This window comes from Panthera tigris, chromosome A2, assembly GCF_018350195.1.
Source record: "Panthera tigris isolate Pti1 chromosome A2, P.tigris_Pti1_mat1.1, whole genome shotgun sequence".
NCBI lineage: Eukaryota > Metazoa > Chordata > Mammalia > Carnivora > Felidae > Panthera > Panthera tigris.
The window spans coordinates 14526891-14545883 of record NC_056661.1 but is presented as its reverse complement, the minus strand read 5'-3'; the positions used below and the strand labels follow the sequence as shown (position 1 = coordinate 14545883).

General features: G+C 47.6%; 1 protein-coding gene across 9 annotated transcripts in view; it reads right to left on the bottom strand.

The window, feature by feature from the left end:
- GATAD2A (GATA zinc finger domain containing 2A) overlaps positions 1-18993 on the bottom strand; it is a 101322-nt gene that overhangs the window by 34231 nt on the left and 48098 nt on the right. For 7 of the 9 annotated variants that reach the window (XM_042978693.1, XM_042978694.1, XM_007088384.3 and 4 more), the window contains one exon: positions 1167-1435. In XM_042978693.1, the coding sequence (XP_042834627.1) occupies positions 1167-1435 (269 nt within the window). Of the gene's footprint in view, positions 1-1166; positions 1436-11198; positions 11291-18993 lie in introns of all 9 variants that reach the window. The other 2 variants (XM_042978697.1, XM_042978698.1) reach the window with 2 other exon arrangements.

The window sequence follows — 18993 nt, the reverse complement described above, 5'->3', positions numbered from 1 at the left end:
AAAAGCACAGCCAGACAGAAAAAGGCCTTTTTGGGTAGTAGAAACACAGAGCACACACCCCCTCAAACTAAGATGCTTCCCCAGTAGAAGGGGTTGGATTTTCCCATTTATCTCAAAGAGGTAAAAATTGTAAAGCTGAGAAATACCAGGCCAGATAATCTCTGAAGTTCTTAGGATTCCAAAAGTCTGAGCTCCAAAATGAATTTAACATGAAGACTACAGGGTGGAGTCCCTGTGTGGGGTTAGTCAACACTCATGAGAAGGCAAAACGTTCCCAGCTTCCCTAGCTCTGCACCTGCCACCCTCACCCCCACTCTGGGCAAACAGACATGGAAGGGAGTCTGCAGGGGAGGATTAGGGGGTTGGTGAGGGGTGGCCAGGAGACCGTGGCCATACCAACACACCCACTGTGGCGTATCTGGCTCATAGGACATCTAAGTGTAAACATGCTAGAGACAATGGTTCCCACCAGAGCTCCAAGGGGAGCAGTGACAGCAGAAGTTAGGCCCAGATTTCTCTTTACAGAAAGAAAAGAATGTTTCTGAGTGAGGAAATGAAGGAGGTAGGGAAGGGGGGTAAAGTGAGTCTTAATTCTTTCAAGTTTTTTCCTTAAGAACCTCACAAAACTGAGGATCTGAATACTCTTGAAGTAATCAGTACTGACTAAAGAAAAAACAGACCACACCACACAGACTTGAATAGTGACCTCCTCCTTCACAACGTGCTGCCTAAGAGGAGTGGTGGCGCATGTGAGAGGCATCTCTGAGCTGGACTCCAGACTCTGCCCCCAGCCTAGTGACCCAGATCCAGTATAGAATCCCTGGCCTCCAGAACCCCAGATCTGTAAAGCAGGGACATATACTGAAATGAAAAACTCCCAACTTTTTCCACAAGCCAAAAGCACCAGCTGAAGAAACAAGTGGTATCAGTTTAATGAAGACTCACTGCCTTGCAGGGCAGCCAATGGAGGATACTGCCCCTTCCTCCTGTGAGACCCATACCCCTTGCCATTGATGTCCAGGCCCCAGTGAGGAGATCCCTTGTCCAGGACAGCACAGCAATGCTAGGATTAGAACCCGTAACTCACCAAGGGCTGCTTCCTCAGGCCCATCTCCCCACCGCCTTCTCACACCCACAAGACCTGGTTCCAGGTCCCTCCTGCTCACCTGTATGAGGTACGCATGTCCACGGGCCCGTCGCCCGCCTGCCCTTCACATCTGCCCATGGCTGTCACCTCTGCCCCCCTCAGCAACCCTTGGGCTGGGCCTGCTCCTGGCTCAGGCGTCACTCTCATGTCTCCGTCAGTGTTTAAATCTGAAGACAACAATCCTCTCTCCATTTTTATTTTCTTGCTTTCCACATCATCCTCTGCTGGGTCCCGTTCAAGCGCTCGTTTCTGACTCCGTGTTCGGCATGCTTCTTCAGTCATTCTGAACTTTGGAAGGAGAAAACATGACATTTAAACTTGGCACAACCAAGGTGCTACCTTCTTAGAAACTTCAGTGTGTCAGCTTGAAGAGTTTTCCTTGCCCCATGATGATAGTAGAAGTCGGTACAACAAATGCAGGCCTCACAAAGTGTGCCCAGGACCTTTCTTAACTGACATGGGAAGGCTGGGCAGGATCCATGGAGCATCTGGGGAGCTGAGACCTGCAGGGACCTGGACAGGAACAATGGAAAGTGGCTGATTATTAGAAGGAAGAGGAATTCTCTGTGCTCCAAATTCAAAAGCAGAGAGGAAAACTGTTCTAGATCTGAACTTGCTGCCTATGGAATTCTGAGTACCTGCCCTGGGTTGGAGATTTCTGGAATCTGGGAAGGGGAGACACCGCCGTACCAGAAGCAGGGTCACTGCCCAGGTCCAGAACTGCACTGCACTGACTCGGGTTGACCATTCTCCCCTTTAGTGAGGGGCGGCCTCCTTACTCCCTGCTCACCTCAGGGGAGTGAGAAGTGGGGGTCACCTTTAACCCTTTGACTGCCAGCAAGGTAAACTTTGAGTGGGGTGAGAGCTGGCCCGTCACCATGCCAGCACCCTGTACCTGCAGCACACACATATCTTGATTTAAAGAAAGAAAAGAAGAAAAAAACAGCTGAGTCAGTTTTTGATCCCATGACATCACTGGGCTCCACATGACCCTTCCCAGGATTCAGTCTGAGAGACAAAGCACTTTCCAGAAAACCAGTCTGAACCGGTTCCAGACAACAAGCTGAAGTGTTGTTAACCCTCACAGAGACAGGACGGAGGACAGCGCAATGATGTCTGTCTGCAGGGAGGCTGCTGGCATTCCACAACAGAGTCTGGGACACAGGCGCTCGCTCTTAAAGGAGCCACTCCAGCCCCAATGTCCCAACAAGGCAGGACACAGGAAATAAGACTGCAAGAGTCAGGGTCTAAAAAAGCCAAGCCAGAGTTCATGAGGGACAAAAAAGAATTTAGCTGCCAGGCTCTAGGAGGATTCCCAAAATGCCAGTTCTACACAGGATGGTAGGTGCCTATGTCTACCAACACAGGGTCCACAGAGGAACACACTTGTACAAGCCCCTTGAGAATCTCAATTCATACCTGTGGTGTGCCTACACTGAAGGCCTCCTGGCTCTGTGTCCACACAGGCAGGGCATCTGGCACCCCAGTTTCCTCACCACGAATACCCTGAGAAGCCTGTCCTGGAGCCCACCTTCTGGGAGACTAGGGACAACACAGGGCAATGCAGGGGCAACATCATCATACATGGGATGCATTCCTAAGATGACTCACTCACAACCTTGTTAAGGAGCCGATTTCTCAAATGAGCAACAGTGCAGGACCATGTCCTAGTGGCCTCTTCGGTGGACTTAGAGTTAAAGGAAAGAAATTGACTGCTGTTTCATGCTCCTGGCTCAGGAGGCAGAGCAGTCCACATGCACACGTGTCGGGCCACTGTGGCCTGGCCAGGGCACTCAAATATCTGCTCCTACAGGCAGTCCAAAAGGGTCAAAATGAGCAAGTCTCCCGGTGGTCATATTACCCCCAGAATGCTCTCCACCCATGTTGACAGAAGGTGGGGCTGGAGAACTCTGAAGCCCAAGGGCATGGGCTACTGACAAGACTTCCATCTGCCCCCAACCCCTCCTGGCATACTAGCCTGTGCCTGCTGCCCACCCTGTACCAACTGCTCAGTCCTAGTCACCCCCCGAAACATCCCCCCATCTCCTCCTCCCACACTCTGTATGGATATGGTCTCCTAACTGCCCCAGAGAAAAGCAAAGGATACCCCATGTCCCTCTTAGCCTAAAGCTCTATGGCTTCTGTCCTTCTTTGATATGTCTTGACAACAAACCCTGTCAGCCTGCTCAGTGAATCTATCAGTCCTCTCTGTGAGATTGCAGATAAGTCATTGCCCTGAGATGAGTGTCAGTCAACCTCCCCTCCCTCACTGTGGGAGGCATGGGTCATCTTTCCTTTGAGGGCTGCCTAAAAGAGGAGCTCCTTAAACATTTGGGGAATTGGACAAGAGTAACAATTTCAGTAGCTGCCTTGGACAGCAGGTAGCTGTGTTCCCAGGGCAAGAGAGGAGCCTGTCAGGATCAAAAAGGAGAAGAGACAAGACCAGGAAAGAGGCAAAAAGGCATGCCCACTAGAGTCAGAAGAAATTCTGTCCCTAAGGGAGAAGTTCCCAGTCTGGGCTGGTACAGACCAGGGAAGAATGGGACTGAGGTGGAGGAAGAGGATGCCCCCACCTCAATCCTGTACTTAAACTCCCCCATGTTTCCCCACTCTGCCTCTGTTCCAGCCTGGCACACCCACCTAGTGCAGTCTCTGGCCTTATAAGCTCCAGGCTCCAATCCAGGAAAGTCATCCAAACCCAGACCCTGCATGAAGTCCTTCCTCTCAAATACCCACACAGATTGGGCGGGTGGGGACCAACAACCAGTTCACCGTGTGCCAGGTCACCAGACTGACAAAGTAGTACCCAAGTGACCTCACTTCATTGTCACTAATTTAAAATAAGCAAGCATAAAGGGCCAGAGCAGAGCCTCATACCCACACAGGGCTGCTCCTCTTCTAGCTCCAGTGACTACTCTGGGCCACAGGGCCCCAACAACACCCTAGTTCAGGTAGCTGATCAGGGTCCCCAGCAGAGGGCCCGGAATACAGCCTGTTTATGTTCTGTGTGCAGTGTCAAGCAAGGTAGCTCACTCTAAAGCCGAGGGACTGGAAATCTGCCAACCCTGGACCCAGAACCAATGGCCAGCCTGGCAGCACATGCATGCCCTGCCCTCTGGCTCCAGCAGGGCATTCTCGGGAGGGGTGGCCAGCTGCATCCCTCCCCCACCACAGAAAGGAACAGCACAGCTGGAGGGGGCAGGGCTGACTATGGCAGAGGGTGCGTCCAGCTCTGCACCACCTGCCCCGTGCCCCCCTCCATCTTGGGTAGGGCCTACTCCACAGCAAGATGGTTGCCTTAGAGGCCACAGGAAGCATTTGCTCCTGGAGAGTACAGGTGCTAGTAAAGAACGCTCCTCCCTCCTCTCAGCAGGAAGGACCAGTGCCCTAGCACATTAGGGCTAGTGTCCATCACCCTGCAGGCACAAACCCAAGATCAATGACAAAGCTATAGGGAAGAAACCAGCCTTGAGGAATGAAGCATGACCTACAATTTCTGCAAAAAAGCAGTGAGGAGTTACCTCAGAATACTTTCTAAAGAGCAGGTAAAGGGGCGCCTTGGTGGCTTAAGTCAGTTGAGCATCTGACTTTAGCTCAGATCATGATCTCACGGTTTTTGAGTTTGAGCCCCACATTGGGCTTGCTGCTGTCAATGCAGAGCCCACTTAGGATCCTCTGCCCCCCTCTCTCTGCCCCTCCCCCACTTATGCACCTACACTTTCTCTCAAAAATAAACAAACATTAAAAATAAAAAAAAAAACAGGTAAAGAGGCTGGATTATTGTGATGGAAAGTTAGGATCTGCTTCAAAACCCCTAGCCAGTGAGGGTTCTACCACAGGCCCATTCAGGAACTGCCAGCCCACAAAGAGCAACCCCCTCTTACTTAAGGGGGATCCTGTCCTGGCTGTTGCCTGAAGACAGGGGCAGATCCTGACAACAGCAGCCCATTGTAAAGATGAGGCTCCCAGGACTGCAAGGCTGCCTGAGGCACAGGCTGCTACCCAGGAAGCAGGGCTGGAACCCAGATGGCCTCAGTCCTTTCTTCTCACTCTCACAAACACAATTAAGTCACACAGAGCCTGCTCTAATGCATCTTCAGACAGGGCTGGGCGGGCAGAGAGGTGGCAGGAAGCAACCCAGGTCTTCCTTGCCCCAAGAAGGGAGGTTCCAGTCACTCTAGCGGCTACATAGGCACAGCACAGAACGACCGACCTCAGGTCGAAGAGGCAACCAAATAACAGGTGGAATGTGGACAAGGGGCTTTGGGTCAATGCAAATTGTAAATGCCTCTACCAAAAGATACTTTATTTTTTAGTAAAATGCCACTGTCTAACTGATCTGAGAACCTCAGGTGGAAAACCTCTTCCAAAGCAACTCCAAAGAGGTGCATGATGCAGGAACCAGAATTTTTAAACAAGACTCAGGAAACCAACAGAAAGCACCTGGCACAAGTTGAGCACATAATGCCAGCAGACATATTTTTTATCATAAAAAAAGTTAACTTAAAAAAAAAAGTAAACAAACACAAGTCATGGAGCCATAACTCTGAAGCATTATCATTATCTGTACCAGGAAATGCTATTTATATTACTCTGTTACTAACATACCAGCAGGAATACTATCAATAACACTCCTGTTTCAGGCATGAGAAAAGTGGACTTGGGGTGCTCTTTCCAGAGCACAGAGGAGTGAGCATGAGGAGGTGGAAGAAAAGAGGGTACTAAGTGTGGACTGTCCTCAGGGGGAACATGGAGGGGTGGGGATGAGGGGAGATCCAATTTGTTCTAAAGGATCATCTGGTTGATATGGGGATAGACTGGAGTAGGAGATGGCAGAGAGAGCAGTTTGGGGGAGACTTCTGTATCTTGTGGCTCAGGATGGGAAAGAGACTGAGCAGTGGGGAGACATGACCAAACCTTAAGTATACTTTAGACAACACAACATACTAACAGCTGGACAGGAGGCAAGAAAAGATTGCTTTGTTTTATTTTTGCCTGAGCAACTGGATGGGATTGGTTTTCTGAAATGAGGAAAGAGCAGATCTGGGAGAAGAAGGTTGGAAGCAGGGAAATTTGGACACGGTGAGTAGGAGTCTACCAGACCCACACAGAGAGGCCGAGGAGTGTCTACCCGACAGGTAGAAGCCTGCACATGGGGCAGCCACTGTTTTCGGCAGCACAGAGCACCCCTCCCTGTCAGGAAAGAAGGGCCAGTGAAGCGTCCAATGCCAAGTTGGGTGACGATGAGGTCCAGACACTGGTTTCACTTGGCACTGGCCAACCTCCACACTGCGACACACAGGCCCTGCCAGGTGTGCAGTTCCAGCAGGCCTGCAGCCAGGCACCCACCACCAGAGTGCCCCTCAGCAGATGCACAGTGCAGGTGGATCTTTGTGCCCTGGTGGTCCTGAGGCTGGGGCTACCTATGATGCCCTTCTGCATGATTTCTCTCTTGTCTCCTGCCTGGACCCAGGAATCCCATTCACCCTCCCAAACACAATAGCCTGCAGAAGCTGCAGAAGAGAAGTCCCAGACCTGTACACCCTTCTGCTCACCCTCTGGAGGCTCCCTACATTCTTGAGAGTCAAAGCCAGGTACCTGGGGAGGGGACGGGGAGAGAACTAAGCTATACTTTGGTGTCAGCAGCCTCTGGTTGACAGGCACTTATCTTCTCTTCCAGAACAGAGAGTTCACTCTGCTCAAGTCCTGAGCCACTTCCTGATGCCTCTCTCTGAACGATAGTAGCAGGGATGCAGTGGCTGTGTTCTGGAAGGAACGCGCGATAAAAATGCCAGCTCTCAAGTTTTAAACGTCAAACCCTGTTAAGGCTGAGTACAAGGGATGCAACTTAACCTGGGGAATAGAAGGACGATCCCAACAGCCAGCCTCTACTACCAGACACAGGAGAGAACAGAGGCCAAATCTCAGGCAACAATGGGCTGAGAGAACTTGTTAGTATTTCAGCCTCAGTTTCCCTACCCACACCTCATAGACATGCTATGTGAAGAAACAGAGTGATATTAGAAATAATTTGAATGAGGGTCACCTGGGTGGCTCAGTCATCTGCGCATCCGACTCTTGATTTCAGCTCAAGTCATGATTCCAGGGTCGTGGGATCAAGCCTCCATGCAGAGCATGGAGCCTGCTTGAGAGTCTCTCCCTCTCTGCCCCTCTCCCCCACTCACATGCACTCTAAAATTATAAATAAAATTTTTTTTTTTTTAAAAATGACTTGAATGAGGGGTGCCTGGGAGGCTCAGTTGGTTAAACATCCAACTTCGGCTCAGGTCATGATCTCACAGTTTGTGAGTTTGAGCCCTGCATCGGGCTCTGTGCTAACAGCTTAGAGCCTGGAGCCTGCTTTGGATTCTGTGTCTCCCCCTCTTTCTGCCCCTCTCATGCTCATGCTCATGCTCTGTCTCTCAATAAATGTTAAAAAAAAAAAATGACTTGAATGAGAAAATCAATGTGTAGAACAGTATAATACCATTCACATGGCTTAAAAATGCTTATAATCTTCAGAAAAAACTACTGAAAAAGCTTACTAAAATTAAAAGTGAAAGAAATTAGGCTAAAAGCCACAGCACTCACTTCTGAAGAATAAATTCAGAAACTTTCACTTTCTGTATTAAATTATTTCTCCTAACAGTGACTTTCTATCAGTCTTGTATTCAAAGAACACAAAGATAAAAAGGAGAGCTAGCTAGATAAAATAACACTCCCACATGCAGATGCTGAAAACTTCTTAAAAGGATAAGTGTACAGGGATGAGACAAGGGGAGAGGGCCCTTTGGAGGGAAATGCTCCCAGGCCAGAGGGAGAGTGCTTTATAATGTAGGAAAATCAGGAGGCTGGCTCCTCCAACAGGCAGAACCAAGAACATAAGACAAATATGCAACCTTCAGTGGACTGAGAGGTGCCACTGCTGTGACTTTCCCACTCATTATTAGCAAGTGTCTCAGCAGCTTAAAAGTCCATCCCCTGTGTTACTTACTAAAGCAAATCTCAAGCTCTACACAGTAAACTCAAACCCCTCAGCTCATCCCCACAGCCCACCTTCTACCTGGGCCATCAGTTGTGTGGAATGGCTGCCAGGCCACAGCATCAGTGTGGGCTTGCTCTGAGGGAGCCCATGTCTCACACAGTTCCACAACAACAATCCCCATACTATTCAGCAGCTTCATCTCTTCTCCCAGCTTGTTGCTAGACTCCTCCATGGCAGCAGCTTTTTTTTTTTCCATTCACCTCCATATTCAGTGTGGAGCAAAACAATATGGGTTCGGTACGTGCTACTGAGTTAAACCTACATTTCTGTAGATTATCCTCATGAAACGTACGATTCCTGGGTTGCCTTATAGGTCAAAATGAAGCAAACAAGTACTTTCATTAAAAACTCTGCCATTTGGACTTTCTGAAAGGCGAATATATAGAGTCCCACAGACTGAGGCTGAGACAAGGAACAGGAATCTGGGGAGATGGTCCAGGCATGGGTATAGACATCAAGGGCCAAGCCGCTGAGCAGGGATGGTCTCAGACAGAGGAAAGGAGCCACCCTGAGTCCTGTGCTACAGGTTTGTTCAAAAGAAGAACTAAGTCTTACTTACTCACTGACTGAAGCTGGGTTCTTAACCCTTAGTGGTCTGAAAACCTAAGATACTCCAAAAATATAGGCACTTTCTCTCTCATATACCATTAGGAAGGTACTTGGTTTACCTGCCTGGCCAGGAGCTCCATGGGCCCTCAAAGACCTGGACTAAAAAGATGCTAGGGAGACCCTCCTGCAACAGTCCAGTGACCAGGGCAGTACACAACATCCCAAAACTTAATCATGAGATAAAAAAAAAAAAAAAAAAAGACAAAAACCTGATTTTTAAATGGTAGCAAGTTAAACAGTTAAAAAATACACAAATTCTACCTGAAGCCTAACCCCTCACCTGAGGGAAGACCTGGCATTTGCTGTGGCTGTTTTCTGAGTTACTGTGACATGCTGGAATGAGGCTGTCTGACCCCAGGAGAAAATGGTATGGCCTGGAGAGGGCTTGGTGCATATCTGAGGTGTGTACATTTTGATTTTATGTATGGTCAGGTGCTCTTTTGCTGAGAGCAATCTTCTGGATTTATCTAGTGAAGGAGTTGGCAAACTTTTTCTTAAAGGGACACAGTAAATATATTCAGCTCTGCAGGTCTTTCTGTCTCTGTCCTGATTACTCAGCTCTGCAGTTTTAACAATATGTCCTCCAATGGGCATAGCTCTGTCCCATTCAAACTTTATTTACCAAAACAGACCACCAGCCTGTGGGACATAGCTTCCCAACCCATAACCTAGCACTTTCCTGGACAAAATTTCACACAACCACATACAACGTGTATGTATCATGCTCCAATTGTGCCCTAATATATCAATAGTGTTGAAACAAATCTGCTTTTCCAAAACGAGCATTATCACAGAACTGACTGCAAAGAAAAACAGGTTTCAAAAAACGACTTGGACATGTAAATTCAACCTGAGCCCAGGACTCAAGGTTAACCCTTTTTAAAAGAAGAAATTTAGTTTCGAAAAGTGCAGAGGGAAGAGCACTCACTGAAGGGTCAGTCTGTCTCACTATGCGGGTCAATTTTATTCCATCCTAAAAGCCCTACACACTCTCAAGATAAATAGGTCCCTCGTATAAGGAAATTATGTGCTATAAACTCGATTACTGCAGTGAATCAAACTTTAACCCAGTTACAGAAACAAGCAGTTCCTCAGCACTCATGCCTGAGCATTAGACCAAAGCTCTAAGGAAGAGCACAGGGAGATGTGAATAACCTTGATGGGCACAGGGCTGGGAGGGGGTGGGGTGAGCCCTTCTTGAAATAGGGTTGTTTGGGACACCAGTATGGCTCAGTAGGTTGAGCATCCAACTCTTGATTTCAGCTCAGGTTATAACCTCATAGTTCGTGGGTTCCAGCCCCGAGTCAGGTTCTATGCTGAAAGCACAGAGCCTGCTTGGGATTCTCTCGGTCGCTTGCTGCCACTCCCATGCTGGTGTTCTCCCTCCCCGCCTCTCAAAATAAATAAATAAACTAAAAAAAAAAGAAAAAGAAAGCAAGAAAGCAAGAACAGGGATGTTTGAGCTGGGATACAAAGCATGACCTGAGGGGCACCTGGGTGGCTAGGTTGGTTAAGCACCTGACTCTTGATCTTGGCTCAGGTCATGATCTCAGTTCCTGAGTTCCAGCCTCGCACTGGGCTCTGCACTGACAGCTCAGAGCCTGCTTTGGATTCTTCCTAACCCCTCTCTGCCCCTCCCCCACTCATTCTCTCCCCCCCCCCCTCTCTGTCAAAATGAATAGACTTAACAATAACAACAACAAAAAACAGTGTGACTTGAGCACACTGGGGCTGGTTTGCTAGAGACTTGGGGGTCCCTGGGAATGTTGTGCAGTAGGAAGGGAGGTGCAGGACCCAACTTCTCCAGGTAAGCAGGACTTCACCCTTGAGGACTGGGAAGAAAGAGGTCATCTGTGCCAGGGAAACTCGTGAGAAGGGGAGGGGGGAACATCCAGGGGATGATGCAGGTCCATACCACAATACCCCCAACTGTCCCACTCTAAGGAAGGTCCTGGGCAGAAGGCTGCACTGTCATAGCATCCTGTCCCACTGAGATCTCTTAACAACGACAATCCTCACTTGGTGCATTCTGCCTGTGGCTGCAGCTCCATGGCCTACTCCAGCCCGGGGACAGCAAGAGAGCCCCAGGAACCTTCCTAGGACCTTTCAGGGGCTCAGCCTCCATCTGGTCACTGCCTTGGTCCTTCAATTCTTCTGACCTTTATATGGACACTGGGCCTGACTAGTGGGCATATCACTTCACCCACCCCCCAACCTGGTGGTGCCCTGTCAATCCCACACTGGGGCTGTCTGGACCTGGGGTCTCAATGCAGGTTTTCCTAGCCTTCCGCTTCGTGTTAAGAGAAGCCAACACAACTCATCAGGTGGACAATCACTTTATTAAAATGAGACACGTGACCAACAAATTCTTCTATCCTACTGAAAGGACTCACTCACTCTTTCAAAGGCTTCTCACAAGGTAGACAATCTTACTGTCAGCCTCCAATGGCCATGGCGCCTGGGCTCCAGTTTCTGGGGAAGGTGAGGCACTGAGAAGAGAGGGAAAGGGACAAGGAACACACAGCACCCCAGACTTGGGATCATTTGACCCCACTCAATGCACACCCTATTGGTAGAAGAAGCACATGGGAAACTGGGGCATTGACAAGACAGCTCCCCATATCCCAAGGCTGCAGTGCCCCAGGCTAGTTGCACACCACACAACCTTGCACCACAAATATACATATATGTACACCCACATTCATGCATACTCAGACACAAGTGCCCACACACACATGCACACCACATGCACTCACACACGTGCACAGTTTTCCTCTCCTCTTCCCACTTCCAAATCTTGCCCAATTGTGTCAGAAAAGGTCTTTCTCTGTTCAATTCTGAGCAAAAGATCAGCAGTTCTTATGTGTGATCAGTATTCATTCCACTCCTGATCCACCTGTCCCGAAAAGGAAAACCCTAAAGTACAAAAATTAGATTAGAATCATCAACTTCTAAAACCCATGAAAAAACCCAGAGCCCTGAGGGACCTCAGGTGGATCCCCATGCACCTCAGCCACTTCAGCCCACACCTTCCCAAGCCCTATCCAAGACAAACAATTTCACACCTGGCTGGAGCAGCAGAGTTTTCAAATCACTAGCACTGAAACCATGCTCATTGCTACTACTTTGTGCACACAGTAATTTAAGCTTCCAGAGAAGGCAAAGAACCAACTGCTGCTTATGGTTGTTTATCTGAGTAATGCCTTAACCCAGAAGGGAATTTCTGCAGCACAGGAGGCTGGTCAGTTACTAACCACCTAGGACACCCCATCTTCTAGTTCACAGCCTGTGTGGCCCAGCAGGATGTGGATGCTGTCAGACTCCTAACAAATACTGCTAATGCAGCAGACAGTGACCTCTCCAAGGGACCAGTGACCCAGGGGGTGCTTCATATGTAGAGAGCAGAAGAGTAGCTCAGGGTCCCCACCTTCATGGGAGCATAAACCCAGTAAGGGCTGTGAGATGCATGTGCTCATCACCATGTTATTACAAGTCTACACCAGAAAAGTAGTTCACCCTGCTGGTCCAAAAGAGGAGGGGGAAGAATATAGAAATGCTTCATTTGAGCTGGGCCCCAAGGGCAGAATCTGGACTTACAGAGATTGAGGAGGGAGGAAAAAATGCTAGAAACGATGAAGTGACAGAAATACATAAACACGTGAAAATCCATCTCCAAGAAAAGTAAATGAAACCAAATAAAAGGAGATCCAAACTTTAAACAAGGATTTTTTACATGAGAGGAGATCATGTACAAGGAAAAAGCATCCCTGTTGGAAAGACCACTTATATTCAGTGTGAAAAGGCTCACAGTGATGACAGGGCCTCCCATGGACTTCCTTGGGCACCAGATGCCCTCCAGGACTCCAGGGACTGGGGGTAGGGTGGAGATCAGGACCAGCCATCAGCCTGTGAGAGTGAGAAGGGCTGGAACCAGCAATTGGGTCCTAAAGGATGGGTGTGGAGGGAAGCACTGAGAGCTGTGAAATAGCACAGAGTACACTCCAGACACATACACACAACTTAAATGAATGCCTCCAGTCACTCCATCAAACAAATCAATCTGAGGGGCGCCTGGGTGGCGCAGTCGGTTAAGCGTCCGACTTCAGCCAGGTCACGATCTCGCGGTCCGTGAGTTCGAGCCCCGCGTCAGGCTCTGGGCTGATGGCTCGGAGCCTGGAGCCTGTTTCCGATTCTGTGTCTCCCTCTCTCTCTGCCCCTCCCCCGTTCATGCTCTGTCTCTCTCTGTCCCAAAAATAAATAAAAAACGTTGAAAAAAAAAATTAAAAAAAAAAAAAACAAATCAATCTGAGCACCAGCACTACCTTCAGAGGACCTCCCTGTTCCCAGTCCCTATAAGTGCTCTCCACTTAACCCTTCCAGGAAAAGACACCATTTGTAAATGTAGCGCTCAGCATGGACCAGGAGCCAAAAGGGAAGGTTAAGTTCAGGAGCATCTCAGCCTCCTAACAGGGAACTTTAAACATCTCAGGCATACCCACACACCACACTCCATCTGAATGCTAATGACCCATTCAAATATAAGCCTGTTACCACCAACAGGGTGGAGGAGTCATGCAAGGTAAAGTCAGACCAAGACCAAGAAGTCCATCCTATCTGGTCACCTTCAGTCCTTGGTTCAAGAACCAAAAAGAGAAACAGGTTGTTAAGTGAAAAAGAATAACAAGAATCAGCACCACATTTACAAATAAGCACACATTTACAATCTTGATTGTTTGTTTTTAATGATTTTATCTTTCTTTTTTGTTTTGTTTTTTGAGAGAGAGAGAGAGAGAGAGAGAGAGAGAGAGAGAGAGAGAGAGAGAGAGAGAGAATATGCACACGAGCAAGCAGGGGAAGGACAGAGAGAGAGACACAGAATCTGAAGACAGGCTCCAGGCTCTGAGCTAGCTGTCAGCACAGAGCCTGACATGGGGGCTTGAACTCCCAAACTGTGAGATCATGACCTGAGCAGAAAGAAGTTGGATGCTTAACCAACTGAGCCACCCAGGCACCCCAAGATTTTATCTTTAAGTAATCTCTACACCCAACATGGAGCTCGAACTCACAACCCTGAGATCAAGAGTGGCATGCTCACTGACTGAGCCAGCCAGGAGCCCCTACAATACTGTTGTTTTTTTAAAGTGGAGGACTTGTAATTGAGGTCTCTGAATTAATGTTTTGGGATATATTTAACAAAGTTAACCTGGAGAGCAGAAACCAACATACTTAAGTGGTGGCCATCAACATTTTAAAGACAAAACCTTAATGGTCTTCAGATTCCTAAACACAAATCACAGACTGCCCAGTAAAGAACACAGCACCGGTAGTATCTCACTCCAGCATTGTGTGTGGGAACAAAGCAGGTTTTGGGACAAGTCGTCTCCAGAAAATAGACAGTCACGAGGCCGGCCTGCTGACAGTTCTCTGGGCTGTTCAAACTCACCCCAGGGATGTACAGGGCCAGGCCTGGGACATTAGGTCCCCAGGCCTCAACCTCCATCCCTAGAGTCATGGGAGAATGGGGGGGCACAGGGAATGGGTACTAGAGAAAGCACAGATCCTATCCTGGGAAGATAATGTAGGGAATATATTTTTATCTTCTCTCAGACACAGCTGATCTCCTGCAAACTTCTGAAAATAGGGAACAATGTGGACCACACAGATCCCACTCAACTCCGTCTGCACTCCGGCCCCATGCCTTGGCTTCTAAGCACCTTTTCCCAAAGACATGAGATCGAAAGCCCATCTTCATCTCCAAGTCATAGCACACAGTAGGAGAAGGTGCACTTATACTGATCACAAGTTAAGAGTGGGGAAAGACTGTTAACAAGTGTCTTTAAAACTATCAGTAGCTCCCCTAGGCTCATACTGGAGATAAGGACTTGGCTTTTGTGTTTGCTCTCTCAAAAGTGCCCAGTGAGCACCCAACACCAACCACCTGGAAGTGGACCGACATGAGCATCTGAACTGCCAGCAGCCAGGGCCATTGGGCCAAAGCCCAACCCTGTAGCCAGAGAGGAACAGATGCTGTTGGGGAAGCACATAACACAGAAACAAAGGTACTGCCTGTGAAGGGGAATCTGAGCAATATTAAATGTCCACAGGGAAATAGCAACCAGGAGTCCCCCTGGTGCGGGATGTCACTGTGAGGGCGAGCTGGCTACATTTGCCTCCCACGGGAAAGGAACAGCCTCTGTTCCTTCCCAGCTGCCTCCTGGGCCATGTGCCTCCATGGCCTACAAAGGGTTACACCTGCCATTTCCATGCCATCTGCAATGTGCCCATCGGGTGTCACATCACAAAATGGGAAGTCTTAACCCTTCCAGTGCCAACTCCCTCAGGGCCTGGCCAAGACACAGCTCTAACCACCAGCTCCATTGAGGCCCATGGCTGGAAATGGCAGGGAGGTTTTGCACAGACAATTGCAGGAAGGGCCAGAAAAGCTACCTCCATTCCTAGGAGGAGACAGGAGTAGAAAGTAGGGGAACCAAGGGTGCTTCTTTTGTCATTTTCATCAGGGGGCCCAGCAATGTGGGAAAGCCTGGAGGCTCTTCCTGGGCTTCCTTTGTCAAGCTCCTCCCTGCACATATTCTGTGGTGTCAGAGCACACTGGCAGCTGCCCCAGGAGGATCAGAGCCAGCAGGGAAACTTACTTCTAAGACTAATGTAAGTTTCTGGTCTCAATAAAGCCCATGGGCCTAAGAAACAGTTCCTACCAGCGAAAAGTTCTCTTAGCACTTTCTGTACAGCTGTAAGAGCTGAACCAGAAATCCCACATTTAGCTTCTACCCTGTAAGTGGAAATCTTCCTCTTGGGCAGGGAGCTGTTCAGATACCTACAATAAGCTCTGGGAAACAGCAGAACTGGACTTGAACGTATCATATTAGTGGCCCTTTTGTAAAAGATACTGTTCAAGATAGAAACAAGGCCCTCACCACATCCTTGAGGTCTGGTCAGCCTCTCTGACCTCATCTGCCATCTGTGCCCCACCAACCCTGGACCCCATTCTCTTACGTCACACTGACAGTCTGGCTGCTCCTCTGACGGTTAGCTCACTCCCACCCCAGGGCCTTTGCACATCCTGCTTTCTCTGCCTAGAAGTCTCCTCCCTCCGGGTCTCTGAACTACCCTCTTTTATAGGTCTCACCTGAGAAACCAAAATGGCACGTAGCTCCCTTTCACACATCCTTGGTGGACCTCTAACCTCTTTTCCACTTCATCACCACTTAACATTCTATTTATTTGTCTATGTGCCCTCCTAACCCCATCTCCCATAAGAACATGGAACACCTCTTTGTTCACTGCTACCATCCTAGGGCCCAGGATAGAATAAGGGCTCAATACATAGGTGTTTAACACACAAGAAAAAGCATTTTCATAATTCCCAGGTATCATTCTCCCTTCCTAAAAAAAACCAAAATGTCTTCAGGCCAATTAAAAAAATAAGGATCAAAAACAAAACCCTTACCTCATAACAAAATTAACTCAAAATAGGTCAGAGACCTATTAAAAACTAAACTTATAAAAACTCTTAGAAAAAAGCTGAAGGGTAAATTATGACCTTGGATTCAGCAACAGATTATTAAATGTGACACCAAAAGCACAATGAAAGAAAAAAAAAAAAAAAGAAATTGGGACTTCAACAAAATTAAAATCTAATGTGCAAAGGACACTAATAAGAGAATGAGGGGTGCCTGGCTGGCTCAGTCAATACAGCAGGCGACTCTCGATCTTAGGGCTGTAAGTTCAAGCCCCACATTTGGTGTAGAAATTACTTAAAATAAAATCTTAAAGGGACCCCTGGATGGCTCAGTCACTTAAGGGTCTGACTTTGGCTTAGGTCATGATCTCGCAGTACACAAGTTCGAGCCCCAGATCGTGCTCTGTGCTAAGAGCTCGGAGCCTGAATCCTGCTTCAGATTCTGTGTGTGTCTCTCTCTCTCTTAAAAATAAATAAACATTTAAAAAATTAAATAAAAAAAAAATCTTTAAAAAAGTGAAAAAACAACCCATGAAATAGGAGAAAATATGTGCAAATTATTTATCTGATAAGGGTGTAGTGGCCAAAATATACGATGAACTCTTATAATTAAACAACAAATCCAATTAAAAAATAGGCAAAGGACTTAAATAGACATTTCTCCAAAGAAGATATTCAAGTGGCCAATAAACACATGAAAAGATGTTCAACATCATTTATCATCAGATAAATGCAAATCAAAATCACAATGAGATACTACCTCAAACCCACTAGGATGGTTGTTAACAAAAAAAGAAAAAAAAAAAAGAAAAAAAGAAAAAACAAGCGTTGTCAATGATGTGGAGAAACTGGAACCCTCATACACTGCTGACAGGACTATAAAATGGCGTGGTGACATGGTTAACAGTCTGCCAGTCTCTCAAAAAGTTAAATACAGCATTACATATGACCCAGCAATTCTGCTAGGTACACAAGCTAAGAGATGTGAAAACATATTCACACAAAAATCTATACACAAATGTTAAAAGCAGCACTATTTACAATAGCCAACAAGTAGAAACAACCCAAATGTCCATCAACAGATGAACAAATGAACAAAATGTGATATATCCATACAATGAAGTATTATTCACTCATAAAAAGGAATGAAGTTCTGATTCATGTCACAATGTGGATGAACAGTGAAAATACTACGTTGAGCAACAGAAGCCAGGTAAAAAAAAAGGCCACATAGTGTATGATTCCATTTATATGAAATGCCTAGAACAGGCAAATCCACGGAAACAGAAAGTAGACTAGTGGTTCCTAGGGCCCTGAAGGACACAGAGATGAAAGAGGGGATAGTGACTGCTAATGGGTACAGGCTTTGTTTGGGGATAAAAACGTTCTGGTATTTGATAGAGATGATGAGTGTACAATATCATGGATGCATTAAATGCCAATGAATTACACACTTTAAAATGGTTAAATTGGGGGAGTTTTTTAGGTTCTGTGAGTCAACCATCCAGTTCTCACAGAGTCTGAGGCCACAACAAGCCCACCCCACAGGTGGGAACTAAGAACCACCTCCAAGCAAAGGAAAGCTGATGCCTGGTTGTGTGGCTATGTGGTACACACAAGAACCAATCTAGCAATGGGGAACCAAGGCAGAAAGAGGGTAAGGCCTCAGACAACTGGGGTCACACAAACCACCACCATCAGAATACGATTTAAGTCAGGCTCATCGTAGGCTTCATACGGTTTAAAACCAAAACAACACATGCTACGGTTTTACATTAATACATTACTGGGAATGTGCCACCCACCTAAGTCTCACAGGTGTTTTATTCATCTGTCCAAATACCGGCTTAGTTTCTACCAAGAACAAGGGGCTGACTGGGCCCCTGGGACACCCTGGGGCCTCCTCCCTGGAAACCCTGGGAAGATATGCAAGAAGGCAGGTGCATGGGCAGTGGACATCAGGCGGAGAGACACACAGTGAGGTCCCTATCACTCTGAGAGTTGCAGTGATCCCTAGATCACACATGGAATCAAACCATCTACTTTATCCACTGGCTATAGCTCCTAGGGACAAATGACACCAAGAGGGAAGTGAGACTGGTCTCTAATCAAAATTATATTATGTCAGAAAACAAAGTATGGGATATCACAGAGTCAGTACTGAAGTGAAGAAGCACATGCAGGGGTAAGGTGAGCTCCAAGCACTGGGCAGGGAAGCCAGGGGCTCAGAGATAGGAAGGTGCCATCAGCATCGCAGTACATCAAGTAGAAACCAGAATGCCTGGTTCACCTCAGTTTTCCTCACCTGTGAAATGGGAAATGCTCTGACGGCTCCATGAAGGGTAGCTGTGAGTATTATTATTATTATTGAAAATAAGACTGCTGGAAACGGAAGTTGTTCCACCTGACAGGCCACCAGCCACAGCCCCTTAGCAATTCCAGAATCTCTGCTGAAAGTATTCTGCTTAAATTTAACCACAGTGGCCGCCACCCTTTTGTAACAGAGGACTCCCCTGCCCTGGGTGATGTATGTGATAAAGCTCCCTGAGGAATATATATGCCTGGGTCAAGCCCATTTTTCAAATATTTGATTACGGAAAATTGCAAAAGTAGCAATGCCCTCAGAAGTAGCACAAACAACAGGATTCACAGCGCACATGCACCACCCAGGGTGCAGGTCTTCCATACACTGCTCCTTTCCCCCATACCCCA